At 39.1% G+C, this 17,023-nt stretch overlaps 1 protein-coding gene across 1 annotated transcript in view; it reads left to right on the forward strand.

Annotated features, from left to right (window-relative positions):
* Positions 1 to 17,023, forward strand: part of SLC26A4 (solute carrier family 26 member 4) — a 55,808-nt gene that overhangs the window by 14,866 nt on the left and 23,919 nt on the right. Inside the window, exons 7-10 of the mRNA XM_004602258.2 lie at positions 6,445 to 6,597; positions 6,688 to 6,770; positions 13,397 to 13,544; positions 14,433 to 14,546. Coding sequence (XP_004602315.2) covers positions 6,445 to 6,597; positions 6,688 to 6,770; positions 13,397 to 13,544; positions 14,433 to 14,546 — 498 coding nt within the window. The remainder of the gene's footprint in view (positions 1 to 6,444; positions 6,598 to 6,687; positions 6,771 to 13,396; positions 13,545 to 14,432; positions 14,547 to 17,023) is intronic.

Below are 17,023 nucleotides of genomic sequence, written 5' to 3' on the forward strand. Positions count from 1 at the left end.
AAGTGTAAAAGACCTGCTCTACCACTTACAATACATCCCAGGCCTTTACAACTTTTTATTTGTGTTTGTTTGGTTGCTTTTGAGACACATCCAGTGGTATTCAGGGGCTACTTCCTGCTCAGTGCTCAAGAATCAAGCTAGACAGTTCTCAGGAGACCATGTGGTACCAAGGATTAAACCTCGGGTTCCTACATATAGAACACTCTAGCTTATTGAGTTATCTCTTCATTGCTATGTAACTTTTGATAGCAGAACGTGCCTGATAGAAAAGATTTGTTATATATTTAGAGATAAAAATTATTACAATAAAATTGGTACTAAAATGTAACTGATAAATTTATACATACATTACATGAAGTATAATTTTTCCTATATGGCTTTATACAACCAAGTAATGCTAATCAAGAAGGGGGAAATTACTTAAATTAAACTGCACTGAAATTCTCTAAACATGGTATGTGTATTTGTAAAATATTATCCTTGGCTAAAAAGCTCATTGTCATGATTTGAATTATTCAGAATATGAAACTGAGACATGAAGTCAGATGTATATCCATATTTAAAACATATTTTAGTATTTTAATCTAAAATAAATTAGCATTGCTTTTCAGTGTCTTATGAGTACAATTTTTATATCTTTTAAGTAGACCTAAGAACTTTGAGTACTTCAGTTTGTATAGGTAAATAGTATTGCTACATAAGCTAAACTTTAAAAAATTAATTTATTCACTTTGGTGCCATACCTAGCAGTGCTTAGGGCTTCTCCTGGCTGTGTGCTCAGGGGGTCACTCCTGGTGTGCTCAGGGAATTATATGGGGTGCTGGGGATTGAACCTGAGCCCGCTGCCTACAAGGCAAGCATCTTACTCACTGTACTATTTATTGATCTAGCGCCTACATAGGTTAAAATTTCTATTGTATAAATTTTTATAAGAGATTCTGAGAGAGTGCTCATTGTATAGGCATTTATTAATTTCAAATACCTTGTTTGATGCAGATGTTTAATGTATAAACAGATGTTGATTTTTGCAATTCATATTACATTTTTATTACAGATGTGGTGGTACTATAATCTTGGAATCTATATCCAAAATACAAAAACATTATTTAAAAAGATATTTGCACACCAATATTCACTGCAATGCGTACTGTGGAAACAACCAAATGTCCAATGACAGATAAATGGCTATAGCGGGTATATAATCCCAATGAAATACTATGCAGCTGTCAGAAAAGATGAAATCTTGTGATTGACTGCAACTTGGATAGAACTGAAGATATGGCATTAAGAGAAATAAGTCAGAGGGAAAAGAACGAATACTGGATGGTCATTCATCAGTAAAATATAAAGGAAACAGATAAGAGAAAAGACAGTATTGAATGATAACAAAACTGAAATTACTGTGAGGAGGAATAGACATACCAGTGATGGAGGATCTGAGCACTTTGGTTGTAGCTGTGGTGAAGGTGCAGAACTGTATATAAAAACCATAAACATTGGGACCAGAGTGAAGTACAATGGTAAAACGAGTGGCTTGCACATGGCCAACCTGGGAATGATTCCTTGCTTCCTAACTGGTACTGCCAGGAGTGGTCCCTGAGTGCAAAGCCAGGAGTGCACAGACCTGAGTACAGCTAGTTGTGGACCAAAAAAAATAATTAATTAATTAAAAACCACAAATGGTAACAAGTTTTTAACCATGTTAGCTAACCTATAATCAATACTACTAATATATTTTTAGGTAAAAAATAAGATGCTTTAAATTCATAGGTCTAAGATAAAACAGGAATCCAGTTATGCTCACTTTTGTAGTATCTTATAAAAAAGTAGTTCAATTATTAGAATGACAATTCTAATGGTTTGTTATTAATTCTGAATTTTGTCATGTTGAGTTGAAAATAAACTTATTGTATGGATCATTTAAAAAAATTTAAAGATTTTAATTTTTATTTGCAAACACAGTTAATATTTTTAATATTTTAGGTGTGTTGCATAAATTTTGATACACTGAATTTTTAAAAATTGAATCACCAGTTCATGCTAGAGTTTCAGTCAGACAATGACCGAACACCCATCCCTCCACCAGTGCACATTGTCCACCACCAATGTCCCCGGTATCCACCCCCCATCCCAACCCTCCCCCTGCTTCTATGGCAGACACTTTTCCCCATACTCTCTACCTTTGGGCATTATGATTTGCAATATAGATACTGAGAGGCTATCATGTTTGGTCCTTTACTTTCAGCACACATCTCCCATACCGTGTGATCCCTCCAACCATCACTGACTTAGTGATCCCTTCTCCATCCCAGCTGCCTTCTCCCCAAGCTCATGAGGCAGGCTTCCAACTATTGAGCAATATGCTTGGCCCTTGTGTCTACTGTCCTTGGGTGTCAGTTTCATATTACGTTATTTTATATTCCACAAATGAGTGCAGTCATTCTATGTCTGTCCCTCTCTTTCGGACTCATTTCACTTAGCATGATACTCTCCATGATTGCCCATGAAATATAAGCAAATTTCATGACTTCATCTTTCCTAACAGCTACATAGTATTCCACTGTGTAGATGTACCAAAGTTTCTTTAACCTATCGTCTGTTCTCAGGCACTCAGGTTGTTTCCAGATTCTGGCTATTGTGAACAGTGCCACAATGAACATTCAGGTGCTGATGTCCTTTCTACTGTACTTTTGTACACCCTCAGGATATATTCCCAGAAGTGGTATTGTGGGGTCATATGGAAGCTCAATTTCTAGTTTTTAAATAAATGCCAATATTGGCTGGACTAATTGGCATTCCCACCAACAATGAAAGAGAGTCTCTCTCTCCCCCACATCTGTGCCAGCACTGGTTGTTCTTGTTCTTTTTGATATGTGCCAGTCTCTGTGGTGATATCTCATTGTTGTTTTGATGTACAGCATTTTTTTCATGTGCCTTTTGGCCACTTGTATTTATTTTTTTGAGGCAGCTTCTATTCATTTCTTCTCCCCATTTTTTTTCTTTTTTGGGTCATACCTGGCAATGCACAGGGGTTACTCCTGGCTCTGCACTCAGGAATTACTCCTGATGGTGCTCAGGGGACCATATGGGATGCTGGGAATCGAACCGAGGTTGGCCGCATGCAAGGCAAGCGCCCTACCCGCAGTACTATTGCTCCAGCCCCTTCTCCCCGTTTTTTGATGGGGTTGGAGGTTTTTTTCTTGTATAATTCTACTAGTGTCTTGTATATCCTGGATATATTAATCCCTTATCAGATGGGTATTGGGATGTATTCTTTCCCATTTTGTGTGTTCTCTTCATATTTTGGTCATTGCTTTTTTTCTTTCTTGAGGTGCCGAAGCTTCTTAGTTTAATGTAGTCCCATTTGTTTACATTTGTTTCCACTTGCTTGGTCAGTGGTGTTTCATCCTTAAAGATGCTTTTAGCTTCAGTATCATGGAGGGTTCTGCCTACATTTTCCTCCTTATATTTTATGGATTCATGTCTGATATTGAGTTTTGTTTTGTTTTTTAGTGAATCACCCTGAGGTACAGTTATGGGCTTACAAACTTCCATGCTTGCATTTCAGTCATACAATGATCAAGTACCCATCCCTCCACCAATGCCCATTTTCTACCACCAATGGTCCCAACATCCCTCCCACCACCCCCACCCCATGCCTACCACCCCACCCCGCCTCTGTGACAGGGCATTTCCTTTTGCTCCCTCTCTTCTTTTGGGTGTTGTGGTTTGCAATAGAGGTTTTGAGTGGCCATCATGTTTGGTCTATGGTCTACTTTTGGCACGCATCTTTCAGCCCGAATGGGTCCTCCCAACATTCTTTACTTGGCGTTCTCTTCTCTATCTGGGCTGCCTTTTCCTCCAGCATATGAGGCCGGTTTCCAAGGCGCAGAGCAGACCTCTTGGTTTTTATCTCTACTACTCTTGGATGTTAGTCTCCCATTCTGTTACTTTATATTTCACAGATGAGTGCAATCTTTCTACACCTGTCCCAATATTGAGGTCTCTAATCCACTTTTATCTGACTTTTGTGCCTGGCATTAGACAGAGGTCAGAGTTCATTATTTTGTAGGTAGCTGTCCAGTTTTTCCAGCACCACTTGTTGAAGAGGCTTTCCTTGTTCCACTTTATATTTCTTGCTCCTTTATCAAAGATTAAGTAATCATATATTTGAAAGTCTGTGACAGAATATTTAACTTTGTTCCATTGGTCTGCAGATCTGTTTCTAGTCCAATACCATATGGTTTTAATTACTACTGCTTTATAGTACAGTTTGAAGTTGGGAAAGGTGATCCCACCAATCTTGTTTTTCCAAAGGATTGCTCTAGCTATTTGTGGGGGTTTATTGTTTCATATGAATTTCAGGAGTGTTTTAACTATTTCTTTGAAGGATGACATGGATATCCTGATAGGGGATGCACTAAATCTGTAAACTTCTTTGGGGAGTTTTGCCATTTTGATAATGTTAATCCTCCCAATCCAGGAGCAGGGGATGTGTCTCCATTTCCTAGTGTCCTCTCTAATTTCTTGAAGTAGTGCTTTAATTTTCTTTGTATAAGTCCTTCAACTCTTTAGTTAAGCTGATTCCAAGGTACTTGATTTTCTGAGGTACTGTTGTGAACAGAATTGTTTTTTATAAAATCTCTTCTCTTTCATTATTCGTATATAGGAAAGCCATGAACTTTTGGGTGTTGATTTTGTAGCCTGCCATTTCACTATACAAACCAATTGTTTCTAGGAACTTTTTTGTAGGAGCTTTAGGATTTTCTAAATATAGTATCATATCATCTGCAGATAGTGATAGATTGTCCTCTTCCTTTCCTATTTGTATGCCCTTGATATTTTTTTCTTGCCCAGCTGCTATGACCAAGGTCACTTAAAATTTTAATCTACTCATGTATTTATAAGGGTTATCATCAGGAAAACTGTGCAAAGACTCTAGGTATTTGGGGCTGCTTGCTTCTCTGGTGGGTGTTCCAAGCACTTGAGTTATGATGACTTCTTGTGATAGTGTCTCCATTTTCACTTTTTCATTCTGCTATCACTCTTTTCATTTTGTTGCTATCAGTACATCTGCATTTCTAAAATTTCACTGATTCTGAAAAGAGACAAAATAAACTTGTCAGGACTGGGTTTAAAACAAGATGCAAAATACTCCCTGAGTATTTTGACTTTCTGCAAGAGACTTTCTGCTAGTCAAATCCTTGAACTAGAGTTCAATCCATGTATTTTGCTTGCCTAATAAATCCTCCCTCATTTCTTTACTCTTGAATGTTTTCTTGAGAATTGTGGTTACTGGCAAAATGACATCTTGAGTACTTTATGCTCATTACACATAATTGTCACTCGATTGTCATTATAATTATTTTAAGTATACTTTGTCTATAAAAATAAGGTACATGTTACCTAAACTATAAAATGTTCAGTTTTTCTCTTTACATAAAAATATGTTTATGAAAGAACTCATTCAGAGAAAAGTAATATTCCCTGGGAAAAAACTTGTTTCAAAGAATTGAGGAATACTTTCTTAAGACATGCCTTTTACAGGACTGAAGTTGATATAACAAAGATACTAGTGTTCTTCCTTGGGATTTTCCCTTCCTAATTTCCTTTGATTCCCAGAAACCTTCTATTTACAAAACAAAGCTAGCTTTTCTTGAGTCAGCTTGTCTTTGTACTTGGAAAGAATTACTTTCAATCATCTTAGTTTGAGCTAAACATTAAACTATTTTCCAAAAAGTTATACATGACTTAATATCAATTTAATAACTTCTTTCTGCCATAAAGAACCTAGCCTCCCAGATTTATCTCTATATAAAGTATTTTGAGTATTTTTATAATTTTCTGAACTATTCAGATTTATAGATGGTATCTCTCAAAATACTGATTAATTGGCACTTTTTTTATTTAGTCACAATAATACTATAACAATATAATGAAAATTAGACCATTTATTAGCACCTATAAAGTCATTTGATGGTATAAACTTTTGAAGTTAGTGAAGGTGGTGGTGGGAAGGTATAATGGTGGTGGGATTGGTGCTGGAATATTGAATGTAATAAATTGCTGTGAACAACTTTATACAAATAAAATAAAATTTTAGAAAATGTCATTTAAAAATGAAAAAAAAATAAATGTGGTGAAAGGCAGTTTTTTTAAAAAATACTCTTATTTTATGGTTAAAATACAGATAAGCAAAATTAAAGTCAAAATCACCCATAATTTTACAACTCCAGGGTACCATCATTAATCTTGACGTAGATAGACATATAGAAATAAATGTATAGATAAACATTGCAAATATTGGAAATACATACATATATATGATGTTTTTTGTGTTAGTCAACATATTTTTATGATTTTATATAAAAATCTTCAGTGCTGTTTGATGATGACATCATGATTTTTCATATGGAATGTCTATGAACTTATTTGTTTTCACAGACACTGATTGACATTTTTCAAAATATTGCTGATACCAATCTTGCTGATTTCATTGCTGGTTTACTCACCATTATCATCTGTATGGCAGTTAAAGAAATAAATGATCGATTTAAACATAAAATACCAGTCCCTATTCCTATAGAAGTAATTGTGGTAAGTAAAACATTCAGCATTATTTTTACAACAAACGAATTGTTAAAACAAGTGGAATTTTTTTCAAAAACCTGTTTTGTTTTATTTCAGACAATAATTGCTACTGCCATTTCATATGGAGCCAACCTGGAAAAAAAATACAATGCTGGCATTGTTAAATCCATCCCAAGGGGGTGAGTATAGCATTCCTCTTAGGAAATACTAATATATTAAGTCAGTACCTTCCATTTAAATGAAACCTTTTGTTACAAGCTTCATTTCATTGGTGTTCCTTCAGTAGTTTATGTGTGATCTTCAAGAAACACCCATCAGTGCAAACTCTCGATAAAGTTCAAACCACTTGTTTAAAAGCAACCTTCTTTTCCCACTTCATTTTCTTAATATGTGACCAGAGATATACATTTAACACCTGGCTCCTAATTTAAACTAACATGTCTCATTACAATATAAATAGAATTGTGGTTAGTAATACTTTTTTTTTTTTTTGCTTTTTGGGTCACACCCAGCGATGCTCAGGGGTTACTCCTGGCTCTTTTTTTTTTTCTTTTTGGGTCACACCCAGCGATGCTCAGGGGTTACTCCTGGCTCTGCACTCAGGAACTCCTGGCGGTGCTCAGGGGACCATATGGGATGCTGGGAATCGAACCTGGGTTGGCCGCTTGCAAGGCAAACGCCCTACCCACTGTGCTATCGCTCCCACCCCAAGTAATACTTATTGTAGTTAGTAATATTAAGGATGGGAGGGGGACATCAAATCTAAATTATCCATCATTTCATTTCATCTATCTTTGATAGTAGTTGTATCGCTTGTTGCTATAAATAAAATACCTGGTCTTCTAGTCAAGCTTTATATATGCTTGATACCTTTCTGAATTACACAAAGAAAGAAGAGCCTTTTTACATCTTGGTCACCATCTAGTTCTGTGGCCTTGGGTGGAGCAGGGGGTGTGTTTCTCCTATAAAACAAGGGTGGACCTGGCGAGAGGACTTAACGAGCCGGAGCATATGCTTTGCATGTGGGAAGCATGAGTTTGATCCCTGCCACTGCGTGTCTCCCTCAGTACTAGCATGGTCTTCTGAACATCACTGGAGACAGCGACCAAGTTGGAGTAGTCCTTGAACACTGCCTGTTTAGTCCCCAGAGAGATAGTACTGCGGGTAAGGGATTTGCTTTGCACATGGAGGACCTGGCTTTGATCCTTGGCACCATATATGGTCCCCTGAGTCTTCCAGGAGTGCAGACCCCTGAGTGCAGAGCCAGGAGTAAGCCCTGAGCACAGCTGAGTGTGACCTCAAGACAGAAACCAAAAGGCCCAGACAATTATTAGATGAGTAACTGTCACTGTCACTGTCATCCCTGTTGTTCATCGATTTGCTCGAGCAGGCACCAGTAATGTCTCCATTGTCAGACTTGTTGTTACTGTTTTTGGCATATCGAATAGGCTATGGGTAGCTTGCCAGGCTTTGCCATGTGAGCAGGATACTCTTGGTAGCTGGGCTTTCCGAGAGGGATGGAGGAATTGAACCCAGGTCGGCTGCGTGCAAGGCAAATGCCCTATTCGCTGTGCTATCGCTCCAGTCCAGATCAGTAACAGTTTGTAATATTTACAACTAATCTTGATATTAGATGACAAAAAAAATCCCTAGTTTCCCTTCACTTAACACTAGCTGAGTGGCCTTGTCCAGTCTTTCTCTATATTGGTAATAGGCACTCCCCAGTAGTTTCCAGTGGCTTATTCCACAGATGTCATGGCCCTTAGTGTATGGGACTATGATATCTTCTACTCTTTGTTCCAAAATAGTATCTTTTTATTGTTATTGTTGTTTTGGGGCCCCACCTGGCTATGCTCAATGGTTACTCCAGGCTCTGCTCTCAGAAGTTACTCCTGGTGGTGCTGGGGGAACCATATGGGATGTCAGGAATTGAACCCCCAGGTGAGTCTCATATGCAAGGCATGTCTTCTACCCATTATACTATTGCTCCAGTCCCTCCCTCCATTGCATCTTTCATAATGTAATCATCATATGGACAGATACATTTGGGGAGTCCTACATTAGAAGAGTCGTGTTCTGAAAAAGAATTCTAACACTAGGAGAAGTTCCGTGATGGAAGGGCAATGTGTTAATATCAATGTGGCAACTTTACCCTAACAATTGGATGACTTGAATAGTTATCCACAGTTACATAAAAGTATATTTTGTAGGTCCTTTTTGCCTGTCTCCTTAAGATTTAATGCTTAGAGGTGGCCCACAGTCCATGCACTGTCCTATAAAATCATGTTATTGTCACTGATGTGGAAAACTCCTTTCAACTCTCCCAAGGTATTCTGACTGTATCCAAACTTTCCTGCCTACTCTTTTGAGAATAGATGTCCAGTTTCTTGCTCGTGGGTTTTGCCACGTTGAATCCTCTGGCAGGCCAGCTGATGTAACTGCTTCCAAAGACTCTCGTCCCCTCACCCCCTGCCTTGCAGGCAAGGAGCCCACTTATGTTCAGCTCTGCCCTCCTGCCCACAATTGTATCTCAGCATTCTTTGAAGGGATGAGATGCTCCCGTCTATGTCATGATGAGCAAAGCACCAGAGAGGCCTTTGTTATTTGATCCCATTTGGTAGCACAGCAACAAATCTGATGACAGTGACAAACCTGGGAAAGAAAGGATGAGAGAAGAGGGGAGACTGGAAAAGAGGTTAAAACAATGGAAGGGAGAAAAACAAAGAGAAAACCAGGCAGCCTCTGTGCCTTCCTGCTTCAATCCCTCTATAGAGAAGGAAGAGCAAGATGGCTGTTTGCCAGTCTCCTGAGATCCCATTAAGAATTATATGTGGGCCAGAGCAATAGTACATTGCCTTGCATGCGGCTGATCTGGGTTCAATCCTTGGCCTTCCATATGGTCCCCCAAGCACTTCCAGGAGTCATTCTTGAGTTCAGAGCCAGAAGTAACCGTTGAGCATCGCTGGGCGTGACCCAAAAAAGAACCCAAAAAAAATCGTATGTGAGGATTCCTTGGTCTATAGCAACATTGTCTCAGAGGACAGGATGATTTCGTGTCCATCTCTTCTGCTGCCTATATCCAAAAGAATAGTGTCTATGTAGCCACTCATCTGACTGGACATCAGCACGGGTCACCCAAACCAGGAATTCTCATTCTTTCACAAAACCCACTTTTTTGTTTTTGTGTTGGGTTCTCACCCAGCAGTGCTCAGGGCTTACTCCTGGCTCTGCACTCAGGGATCACTCCTGGCGAGGCTCAAGAGACCATAGGGGGTCCCAGGGACTGAACCTGGATAGGTTGCTGCAAGTCAAACGCCTTTCCCACTGTACTCTCTCTAGCCCCAGAACTCTTTCTCTTCAAGAGCAGAGTTTAGGGAGGCGAGTCGCAACGTGCCTTTCTTCTCATGCAGTGGTTAGGCTCCAGCTCTTCTTGTACTTGTTTTCTCACACATTAGAACCTAACATCTTTTACGTCTTCTGATTTCATTTCTAGAAAAGCCATTCCAAAAGGAAGGGCCGATTTCTCCTCTAAGTGCTAATTCCTAATCTAATTCTCTCTGCCTCATCCCTAAGCACAGACATAGCTGGTCTCTTCTTCACCAGTGCCAGAGGTCCTCTTTGTCATCATATTTATTACATAACACTGCTTTAAAAGGAATGTGCTCTGTGTACGTGAAAGTGAGACAGCAGGGAGAAAGTGCAGTGGAAAAGCACAGGATTTCCTTCAACCTCCTTTTTGTATTATGTCTGAATCACTGAGTTGAGATCCTTTGGCCTTTCAGGGAATCAGGGATTCACCACTACCCATCCTCATCTTCTCAAAAAAGCATCCTTCATACTCTCACTTCCATTTATAGAGTTATCTCACAGTCAGGTTGTATAGGGGTGGGTCAGTTGCATCAAACAGAGCATAAACTGAGCATAAACTTTGCCAGGAGTTATGGTCACTGAAGAAGGGTAGAAGCTGGAGGAAAGGCTTTCTTAAGGTCAAGGGGTAATCTAGAAGATGTCTAGTCAGGGTGCCAAGCTGAGCAACTTGGGGCAAATAATTTGCCCCATAATATCCAGAAAGAGAGTATAAATAAGTAACAACATTATGTAAATTTTAGTTTCTTCCAACATTTACTGACAGACTGCCTGCTCTGTGTATAGGCACTAGTTATTTATATAATAATACCTCACTTAATCTTCCCAATAACCCTATGAGAAGAGCATAGTGTGACATTTATTTGATAGCCAAAGACACCAGGATCTGGTAGGTTCAAATAATCTGCACAGTCTTAAAGCTACAGCGTGATGAGAGCTGGTATCAAGTCCTTTAATTTAAAGTATTTGTATTTTACACTTTAACCCTGTGGGGGAAATCAAGATCTGATAGAAAGTTCTGGGATTTGAAGAAGAACTGCGCAACCAGGCACAGAGTAAGCATTATGTAGCTATCAAATCTAGACTTTTTGCAGGACTAGAAAATAATTCTGATAAATGGACTACCTGAATAGGGTTCTGTTGGTGGTAGTGGTGGTGGTGGGTAGGTGGAGGGTCTCAGGAATAAATCAGAAGTCTGGCTTGAAAAATAAATTAAAGTCTTACAGAACTGAGTCACTAAGGGGTTAGGGTGGGAGGGGACCTTGAAACATTGGTGGAGGGACGCTGACATTTAGGTAGTGGGTGTGGTGATGGAACATTGTATGGCTGAAACTCTGTTATTAACAGTATTGTAAATCAGGATTCCTAAAGAGAAACTAAGAGGGAAAAATAAGGCCTAAGGTTACCTCCGGAGTTGCAAGTGATGTGATGCTGAGTCACAACTGTTGGCTCCAATTTTTTAACATTCTGTCTACTTCAAACAGGATGTGCCCTAACCTCCATGTGGGTTCAGAAGGATGTGAGAGAAGGGAGTCCGGAAATTAATCTCATATATTGGATTATGTCTACAAGGGAAGAGAACTAAACAGATCTTGCTACTTAGGAAATAAATCCAGATTCATTAATAATATTAAGCCTGCACCTTTTTACATGACTTCCAGCGAGTCATTTTACTTTTATGGATCTCAATTCCCTTATCAACAAAATTAGAGCAATATATACAGTAATATCTAGGGTTTATTAAGGATGTAGAGATAGTACCAGGGTAAGGCACTTGCTTTGCTTGCATGTAACTGATCCCTGTTCTATCTCTGGTCCCTCAATCCACACCATCAAGTAATCCCTGAGCATAGAGCCAGGAGTAAATAAGCCCTGAACTGAGCCATGTGTGGTCCAAAAACAAACAAAAAATATGTAAGGTTAGTGTATAGTGTATATAAGTTAGTTATAAGACTGTTTAGGTAAATCTAATTGTCTTTAATTTTCTTTCACTCTTGTTTCTACTTGTACTGTTTCTTTCTATATTAGGGTAAGAGTATGGCTTCTTATCAAAATAATTTGGGGCTGGACAGATAGTACAATGGGTAGAATATTTGCCTTGCATGACACCAACCTGGGTTCAATCCCTGGAACCACAGATGGTCCCTGAGTTCTGCCAGGTGTGCTCCCTGAGAACAGCCAGGAGTAAGCCCTGAGCACTGCTGATCTGCCTCCTGCCCTCCCTGCCCCCCCCCACCAAAAAAATTCAGACATAAGTGAGGAATGTGGGGAGATTTTTTTTTTCTTTTTGGGTCACACCCAGCAATGCACAGGGGTTACTCCTGGCTCATGCACTCAGGAATTACTTCTGGTGGTGCTTGGGTGACCATATGGGATGCTGGGAATAGAATTCAGGTCGGCCGCGTGCAAGGCAAACACCCTACCCGGCTGTGCTATCTCCCCAGCCCCGGGAGATTTTTGTTATGTTGGCATCTCAGAATTACATCATGTGGATTACCATCAAAGTACAAGATCCAGGGCCTAGAAATGATCTGAATTGCCTGGCATGAGTTTCATCCATGGTACCATCCCTGGCACTGCATGGCCCAGAAGATCGCAGGGAGTGACCCTACTAACCCTTGAGCTGGTCAAGGAATAGGGCTCATGACAGTTAGCAACAGATACAACAACAACAACAACAACAAAAATTATATAAGTACATGAAGATCATATCTCAAATTTGGGTGGACAAAAATATTTGAGGATAACTGCAAGATTATGAACTAAAGACTTAGTTCTTCATATAGTTTGTGGTGTCATTCTGGTTTTTGTCAAGCAGTAGTTGTTTGACTACACTAGTAGAATGTTTTCTTCATTATCACTATGGAACCTTTCGATAATTATATAAATTTAATTGTCCTTTGGGATCATGAAGGTATAAAATGGCATGATTCCTAAGATATGGCATTTTCCTCCAAGCTCTTTTTTAGCATCTTAAATTCTTTGTCTCTTTAACTTATCTTTCATCTCTTCATATAAAGTAAATCTCTTCATATAAAGTAAATATAAAGTAAATTTTATGACTAGGAGCTCTTTTAAATTCAAGGAACTTCAAGATGAAATGGTATAAGAAGAAACACTGATATGTGAAATACATGGATTGGGTGTATAACATTCAAGTATCATAATAGCAGACCTTTTTATGTCCCAGGTATAGCTAAGGTGTCACCTCAAAGCCCATTCAAATAGAGGGCAAAGAAATCAAGGGAGATAGCACCAACTCCATATTAAAAATTGTAGAAGCAGTTGCTACCACTTATATATTTCATGTGATTTTACCCTCTTAAATCAAGAACTTTCAGGTCTGATTAGTGACTGGTTTAAAATTGTATTGGATGAGATGGGAGGAAAAGAACTGTGGTCAAACTTTCATGGCATCTTCTATTTGTGAATTCACTAGGTTTTTGCCTCCTTCACTCCCACTGGTGAACTTATTTTCTAAGATGTTGACTGCATCATTTTCCACTGCTGTTGTGGCTTATGCTATTGCAGTGTCTGTAGGAAAAGTGTACGCCACCAAGTATGATTACACCATTGATGGAAACCAGGTATGGTCACTCTTTTGCTAAACTGGTTTTGTTTGCATAAAAATAGAAGGGAAAATATACATGAAAAGTTTAGGTATCTGCAAGACAAGCAATGGGTTTCTTCCTGAATTGGTTGTTTTCTCTATTATGCTTGCTAATCTGAAATTATTTTGGAGAAATTCATACTGTATCCCCTTGACTTTTAAGAAATAAATAATCCTAATTTATAAATAGTTAATTCACTCAGGTTAATATTCAAATTTGAATAGCATTCAAATTTAACATGTAACCCAAAATAAGAAGTCTTATGTAAAGTTATATTTCCTGTGATTTATTTTTAATGATGCTTATAAAATGGCAAAACAGTACAATAAACACCATAGAGAATGGTTCTGACCACTTTAAATGGGGGCGGGTCACAGTGCAATAAATGCACACAGGGCAGGTTTTGTAGGCCTAGTGGTACTTTGCCAAGTGAACCGATTTTACACTCCTTGCAAGTCTGAAAATACAGTATGTTTCTGAAAACAGCACAGCAAATTACAGCAGCTAAACGATTAGTAATCAAGTAGAATAATAACTCTCCTAGTTTAATATGATTCAGAGCAAATAATCAACCACAGGAAAAAAAATATGTTTTTGATGAGAGCTACTCACCAGGAAATGAAACAAGCATTTCGCAAAAGATCAACTTTCATTCCTCCTCAACCTTAAAAACAATCAAGAGCAGTAATACCTCCCTTAGGCTCCAAAGAGCCCAAACTCCTAATGTCTTCCAAGGCCTTCCAGCACCTTTGAGTATTGGGACTATCAGGCCTGGGGGGAGCTTTCTTAATGGTCTTTCTCCAACCCCTGTGGAGTCTTGCAAAGACTGTGTTTGAACACCACTATTTTGTCTTTCTCCCTTAGGAATTCATTGCCTTTGGAATCAGCAATATATTCTCAGGATTCTTCTCTTGTTTCGTGGCGACCACTGCCCTGTCCCGTACTGCTGTCCAGGAGAGCACAGGGGGAAAGACTCAGGTATGAGATGCTGCATGGTACTTGTGAAGAACCTGCTGGGCCTTCAGTGGTGACTCCAAGAAATTTGCCCAGGAGAGAAGCAGGATAGTTGGTCTCTGAAGAGACTCATGTTTTGTTTTTGTTTTTCAATTTAGTCACCATAAAATTTCAATGTTATTCATGAGTGGGTTTCAATCATACAGTTTTTCAACGCCCATTCCTTCACCAGTGTCCACTTTCCTCCTCCAATGCCCCCCTCCCCGGCCCTGACACCTCCCACTTGCCTCTCACTCACCAGTCTACTTCTATGAGAGACACTTTTTACTTTTTTTTTCCTTTCTTCCTTTCTTCCTTTTTCCTTCCTCCCTCCCTTCCTTCCTTCCTTCCTTCCTTCCTTCCTTCCTTCCTTCCTTTCTTTCTTTCTTTCTTTCTTTCTTTCTTTCTTTCTTTCCTTATTCCTTTCTTTCTTTCTTTCTTTCTTTCTTTCTTTCTTTCTTTCTTTCTTTCTTTCTTTCTTTCTTTCTTTCTTTCTTTCTCTTTCTTCTTCTTCTTCTTCTTCTTCTTCTTCTTCTTCTTCTTCTTCTTCTTCTTCTTCTTCTTCTTCTTCTTCTTCTTCTTCTTCTTCTTCTTCTTCTTCTTCTTCTTCTTCTTCTTCTTCTTCTTCTTCTTCTTCTTCTTCTTCTTCTTCTTCTTCTTCTTCTTCTTCTTCTTCTTCTTCTTCCTTCTTTTTAAATTTCTATAAGCCTTTGCACTGTGGTTTATAGTACTATGCCGATAGGGTTTTGTACTAAGTTTACCACCTTTCAGTTGAATGCTTTCCTTTACCATCGATGCTGCCCCCTCCCTGTCTTCTCCCCCATACCCCTCCAGTGGTATTTTTTCCTACTGAAACTGGTTTTCATGTTTTCGTTGTCTTTGGGTTTCATTATTCCACAATGTTTTTTTTATATCATGCATATAAAAGAAATCATTCCATGTGCGTCTCTCTCGCTCTAACTTCACTCAGCATGATAACTCTCTAGGTCCTTCCATGGAGCAGCAAGTTTCATGACTTTTATCTTTTCATATGGCAGAGTAATATTCCATTGTGTATATGTACCAGAGTTTCTTTATCCACTCATCTATTCTTAGACATTTGATTTATTTTCAGATTTTGGCTATTGTGAATAGGGTTGCAAGGAACATAGTGTTGTAAAATAGAGACTCACGTTTTTGATCTGACTCCCCCCTAACTCTGCTCATCTCCTTGATTTACTCTTCATTAAAAACCACTCAAACAGTATTGATCATTTTGTAGCAATTCTCAAATCACTCTATGTCTGTGGTCAGCTAACAGAAGGCTATACTTACCTGCTTTGCCAGGGACAATAATAATAAATAAGAAAACAGGAATGGAGAATGCTAATTTTTATTAATTCATTATCTGGGCTAGATAGAACTTAGTAATAGCACTTTATGGCTTAGGGAGTTATGTTTTCAGGAAAACAAAAAGCATCTATTTACATTTCCTTTACAAGGACCAGGAACTTCCTCCAGAGGTCTTTGGTCCCACAAAACAGGTTTGCAATGCCAAGAAAATTTTTACTGTGACATTTTAACATTCCTTCTTGAGCCAGGGTTTTGTCTCTGAAGTTTAGACTGTGGGTTTAACCTTGCCTTTTAAATAGTGCTGGAAGTTGTTGCCTTTACAAGGTGGCCAAAAAGCCTAGGATTCCTGTAAATCCCTGAATACCCCTTTCTTCAGTTGGCCAGAAGACTGTGGAGCTATTCTCCAGGGTCACGCTTTCCAGTCAGAAAAAGAATCAGATATGCCCAACCGAGTGGATGGGGACAAGGGGCAGTCTCCTGAATTGTGCTCTATTACATCTGGAGGATATCCCCCCCCCCAACTCTCCCCCTCTCCCTGCAAACACAGAAGGAGCTGTGATTTACCCCTGCAAACACAGAAGAAGCCGCGATTTAAGAGTAAAAAGGCACACTAGGACTATAAAGAGAAGAACAGATCTAAAATAAATTGTATGAAACTTTCACAAATCACATTTACACTCACCACATCACATATGCTTGCATGCCATACACAAACACACACACACACACACGCACACACACACACATACACACACATCCTACACATACCTGGTTATGGTGCACCACAGATTGCATACTTTTTTGTTGTGTTGCTGGTGAGCCCAAAGAGCAGTGTTGCTGGATCATACTTGGCACATGGAGTGGGACCAGAAATAAGATCCACAGCATCATGCCTACAAAGGAGGCACTGTCTGTGAAGCCTTCCCCCAAGCACTATCTTACAATGTTAAAGAAAGAGTTCCATTTGGAGTTTTAAATGGGGTTAATTCCCATCCACCCCTACCCTTCACCCCCGTCCCACCAGACACTTTTAACTCCAAGGCATCAGGTAAGACAATACAGTCCATAGCATGAAGTAGAGGCAGAAATCTGTGGTCCGGGGAAAGAGGTCAGAGGTGATTTCCCAAGGA

The sequence above is a fragment of the Sorex araneus genome, chromosome 1 (assembly GCF_027595985.1).
Source record: "Sorex araneus isolate mSorAra2 chromosome 1, mSorAra2.pri, whole genome shotgun sequence".
Taxonomy (NCBI): Eukaryota; Metazoa; Chordata; class Mammalia; order Eulipotyphla; family Soricidae; genus Sorex; species Sorex araneus.